The 5035-nt window shown below is 44.3% G+C and overlaps 1 protein-coding gene across 3 annotated transcripts; it reads right to left on the reverse strand.

Annotated features, from left to right (window-relative positions):
• Positions 1-500: 500 nt before the first annotated feature.
• Positions 501-4025, reverse strand: LOC147884824 (putative pentatricopeptide repeat-containing protein At3g11460, mitochondrial). 3 transcript variants are annotated; one of them, XM_087397498.1, is made up of 3 exons: positions 3753-4025; positions 3602-3678; positions 501-3521 (listed from the first exon to the last, which is right to left on the reverse strand). In XM_087397498.1, the coding sequence occupies exons 1-3, from the start codon at positions 3817-3819 to the stop codon at positions 756-758; spliced, it is 2910 nt and encodes a 969-aa protein (XP_087253624.1). In that variant the 5' UTR covers positions 3820-4025; the 3' UTR covers positions 501-755. The 3 variants fall into 3 exon arrangements, with proteins under 3 accessions (XP_087253624.1, XP_087253622.1, XP_087253625.1); XM_087397496.1 differs by having other exon boundaries at positions 501-3524; XM_087397499.1 differs by lacking the exon at positions 3753-4025 and having other exon boundaries at positions 501-3534.
• Between the last annotated feature and the right edge of the window lie 1010 nt (positions 4026-5035).

Below are 5035 nucleotides of genomic sequence, written 5' to 3' on the forward strand. Positions count from 1 at the left end.
TGTCTACCTTGTACATATGCTCTTGAGTCTTGTATCTAGGTCCTAGGTTTTCACTGAGTTCATCAGTTTGGAAGGTGCATTGCACCTTGGTCTTATATCTCCATTTTCAAGAATAAAGTGAGCCTGGATAAGGGGGGGGGCCCGTCTTGGCCCCTCAATCATATTGCATTCTCCAATGATGTCACTTTGTGTTTAAGCTGTATAAGTCTTATTTCCAGCTTAATTGCAAACTCTTAAGTTCAAGTATATGTGTTTGGCAACTCGCAATCATCTCATTCAAATGCCTCTGTAAAATCCGTTGTCTGAATTGATAGAAAGCACCGAGTAGTTTACAATGGTAGCCACATATCAAGATGGATCTGACTACAATATGAAAGAAATTCGATGTTAACACTATAAGCCTCACTAAAGTGGCCTCCCTGGCATTTAACTTTCAATGGTTCCAAGTGGTGACGTGAGAAGTTATAGTAATAGAAATTGCAAGAAGCACCCCATCCATAAAAACCGCTCAGGTTGTCCAACTGTAATTTGCAGGAGTCTAAATACTTTTATGGTCTGTTGATTTATAGAAATTGCACATTTGAATTCTAGAAACTACAGATTCAGAAATCACATTTGAATTCTAGAAGCTACAGATTCAGAAATCACCAGCTTATTTTTAGCAGCAGACTCACCATCTTATAAAGGCAACACTAATCATGACCTGACTCACTCTGCTCACCAGTCTTACCATCCTTCTAGCAGATGGACAATCATCACCAGTAATCCCCACAAGTACACTTCCCTTCCTTGAAGACATGAACACGGTTTGCATCTCTTGCAAGAATAGTTCGTTGCTCTATCTTTGATATAAGTTTAGCCACTGCATGACAGTTGTCACAAACACGAAGATTTTTTACAATGCGTATGGGTGTCCCTTTGGCTGTATTGAGTAAAGCACACACAATAGCAAGCCTCTCGCTATGCCCACATAACCCATTTTTCTTTGGATTATTGGATGTGTCCAAAGACGCACAATGCAAATCTGGGGCATACCCTTCCTGCTGCATTTTCAGGATAAGGTCTTCTAGCTTAGCATATACATCTTTGATTTGAGAATGGCTTGTATCCCCAGCCACAAAAGTGTGCATGATCCCATCAATTTCAGTCCAACTCTCTCCTGGCTTCTGCCATGCTTGTTCTTTCACTCTCCTTGCCTCAACCTTCTTCTCATCCTCCAGCATGTGAGCACCTGTATATATGTTAGACATCAAGATATAAGCTGTAGCATCCTTTTCGTTCAATTGCACCGCATGCTCAAAGGCCTGTCTTCCAAGGTCCACGTTACCCCACTTTTGGCAAAACCCCAGCACAGTAAGCCACACTGCAAGATTAGGTGGGAAAGGCATCTTTTCTAACATCTCTACCGCCTTGTCTAATAGGCCTGCACGGCCAAAGAGATCAATGATACAATTGTAGTGCTCAATAGTTGGAGCAATGCCATAGTCTTTGCTCATGGCCTCAAAGTACCTTTGGCCCTTATTCACTAGACCCACATGATTGCATACAGCAAGAACACTGACGAATGTGACCCCATCTGGCTGTATGCCTTCCTCTATCATTCTCTCAAACATACAGAAAACAACTTCACTTTCTCCTAGCTGGGCATATCCTGCAATCAGTGCAGTCCACGAGACTACATTCGGAGACAGCCCCTCCAGTTGCATCTGTTGGAAACAGTTCAGCGCTTCCTCACCAAGCCCATGTTGGGCATAACCTGCAATAAGAGCAGTCCACGAGACTACATCTTGAACTTGAAGCTCATCAAACACTTCTTGTGCTCTCGCAAGCCAGCCACATTTGGCATACATATCAACCAAGGAGTTTCCGACACAAGGATCTCTTTCCAACCCCTCTATCGCAATCTTGGCATGTATTTCGCAGCCCTTCTCTATAGCTCTTATGGTGCCACAAGCTTTCAAAGTGCAAACAAATGTGACAGCATTTGGAGATCCACCCTCCAGCTGCATTTGTTCAAAACAGTTCAGGGCTTCTTCACCAAGCCCTTGATCCACAAATCCTGCGATTAGTGCATTCCATGAGACCTCATTTCGAACTGGAAGCTTGTCAAACACTTCTAGTGCTTTAGCTAGCAAGCCACATTTAGCATACATATCTACCAAGGTGTTACCAACGCAAAGATCTCTTTCCAATCCCTTTCTGGCAATTTGTGTGTGAATTTTGTGGCCCTTGTCTATGGCTCCTACGCTGCCACAGGCTTTCAAGCTGCAAACAAATGTGACAGCATCCGGGGACACACCCTCTAGTTGCATATGTTCGAAACAGTTAAGTGCTTCCTCACCAAGCCCATGTTCAGAATAACCTGCGATTAATGCAGTCCATGAGATTGCATCTCGAAATGGAAGCTTGCCAAACACATCCCGTGCTTTTGCAAGTGAGCCACATTTGGCATACATATCAACCAAGGTGCTGCTAAGAAAAGAATCCCTTTCCAACCCCTTTTTGGCAATCTCGGCATGTATTTCTTTGCCCTTGTGTATGGCTCCAATGCTGCCACAAGCTTTCAAGCTGCAAACAAATGTGACAGCATCCGGAGCCACACCCTCCAGTTGCATCTGGTCGAAACAATCCAGAGCTTCCTCACCAAGCCCATATAAGGCATATCCTGCAATGAGTGCATTCCAGGAGACTAAATCTTGAAATGGAAGCTTATCAAACACTTCCTGTGCTTTCACAAGTGAGCCACATTTGGCGTACATATCAACCAAGGTGTTGCCAACAAAAGGATCTCTTTCCAACCCCTTTCTGGAAATCTCCGCATGAATTTCCCGACCTCTTTCCACGTCGTTCAGCCTAGCACAAGCCTTCACTAAGGCCACAAACGTATACTTGCTAGGATGTACAAAATCTTCTCGCATTTTCTGGTAGAGGCTGAGGGCGTGCTGTGATTCCCCACATCCAATATAACCTGTGATGATAGAAGTCCAAGAATACTCGTTGGGATCAACCAACCTGTTAAAAACCTGTAGAGCTTCGCACATGCTTCCACATTCCACCAACAGTGGGACAAGGTAGTTCCCAAGTGATCTATGAGTTTCTAGCCCTCTTTCGCACAGGTAGGTATGCAAACGCTTAGTATACGCTAGACTCTTCTTTTCTCTGCACTTCTGAAAAGTGCATATAAAGTTATCAACCGAAGGCAGCTGGGGCATGAGTTCCAGACAAGTGATTGCCTCATCTAAGCTCAGAACCGCCCAATCAATGTAATTTTGAGTGTGAGACGCATTCATATGTACTCCAGATTTAACGCTGGCCTGGCAAACGATGCTACTTTCCAGGAAGCCACAGTCTTCAGAGTTTGACAGGGCCTGACCAGTGGAAGCATGGGCCCCGTGCAATTTCCTACTTCCGGACTCCTGTTTCCCGAGCATGTCTTTAACCCAACCTGGATTGTCCCAGCTGTTTATCCATAGCGACTTCTCGGTGATTTTCTGCTTGAAATCTGGAGCCTTTGAGTTTGCCTGCTAAAACTCACTTCAAAAGCATCAAGACTAGGCAATACGACTAAGTATTTGCGCAAATCATTCTGTCGGATACTTACTTTGCTCTTTCGTGTGTCCCGCGAATGGGAGGGATCCGTAAAGAAGTCGTGCCAAAGGCGCTCTGTAATTGACGTATCTGCGAAGCAAGACTACAATGAAAACCTAATTGCCAGAAATATGGACTGAAATTTGAGGTGGGTAATGGAGAACCTGGACTGGAGCTTTTGGAGGTACTTGGGTTGGAGCAATCAAGGGCCGGTTTGAGGATGGGAACCATCGCTGCACTACCTGCCTGGCTCCCCTCCCATGAAGCCTTGCTGGGGGGGAGCCATTTGGATCATCTCCCCTTCACGCAACCTGCCCCAAAAGTTATGGGCGCATGCCACTCTTGACCTTTATTTATGTGCTTCAGCCTATGAACATGCAACAGTCCTGGAGGCTCTTATGGAAAACCAGGGTCCTCTAGGCCGCCTAAGGGAGAGATTAATGGGAGAGATTAATGTGTATCAAGGTGGGGATCCCACTAAGGCCTTGCCTCTCGGAGTGTCATAAGTGTAAGTGTCAATTTGCTCGATAAATATTTTCAATAACTAGTAAAAGGGAAACGATAGGTGTAAATTGAAAGGAAAGGAAAAAAGAAAAAGCAAGTGAAGGTGAAGCAATACCAGGAAAGGTGATGAGTGAAAGAGAGGAGAGAAAAGAGGTGTTAGAAGCCCTTAACTACTACTAACCCACCCTTAAACCATGTTGACCAAATACACACAAAACAAAACTTAACTATTAGTGGGTAGTTTACTAACGGTGCATTCAAGTAAAAAAGTTGAGAGCGCAGTTGAGGCTCACCAACCGACTATTGAGGCTCACCAACCGACTATCTAGTGAGGATGAGTGTTGCACTCCAACAACCATAGCAACACTCCTGTGAGCATAAACGATCCAATCACGGTGCACCACATCTGTGCTATGAAAGGTACGAAAAAGAACGTCCACGGTGAGTATGCAGGTTCTTGCCCACTAGCCTTTTACCACCGTTACAATTCCAGACTGAGGGTATGGTTGGCTAATGTTCACCATTGATACCCATTGTGCTCCAATTGTCATTTCTGAAACAGCTACATGATATTCGCTCTTCATCAGACATCAATTCGTCCATATCTTTTTCCACAGCAGGGAAAGAAACAGCATTGTGATATCGCTTAAGAGTCAATCATTTGTGTGCATTGAAGATTTTGAAATGTCTAGGTCACGTACCTCATTTGCCAGTTCAATTATCATAGCGTCGTATCCAGGGTCAGTCTTGTTCAGGTTGAAATTGAATTTTGTGAAGGAGAAATTCTGAACAGCCTCTGAGAAGACATCGATGTGAGTATCCTGTGACATTAAAGGGGTCGGAACAATTTACAAACTGTCAAAAACTAGTGATGTTAGGAACAAGGACACAAAGATAACCGCACTCTGCATAGACATCAGAAGAGTTTGCATCTACGGGAGTC

This window comes from Dipteris shenzhenensis, chromosome 26 (assembly GCF_047967505.1).
Source record: "Dipteris shenzhenensis isolate YYH24624 ecotype China chromosome 26, Dip_SZ_1.0, whole genome shotgun sequence".
NCBI lineage: Eukaryota > Viridiplantae > Streptophyta > Polypodiopsida > Gleicheniales > Dipteridaceae > Dipteris > Dipteris shenzhenensis.

Bases quoted from the DNA above. Each gene is read 5' to 3' on its own strand.
- LOC147884824 (XM_087397496.1), bottom strand. From the start codon at position 3,819: ATGGTTCCCATCCTCAAACCGGCCCTTGATTGCTCCAACCCAAGTACC. The intron at 3,679-3,752 runs GTTCTCCATTAC...CTTGCTTCGCAG, and splicing joins CTCCAAAAGCTCCAGTCCAG to ATACGTCAATTACAGAGCGC. The intron at 3,525-3,601 runs GTAAGTATCCGA...AGTGAGTTTTAG, and splicing joins GGGACACACGAAAGAGCAAA to CAGGCAAACTCAAAGGCTCC.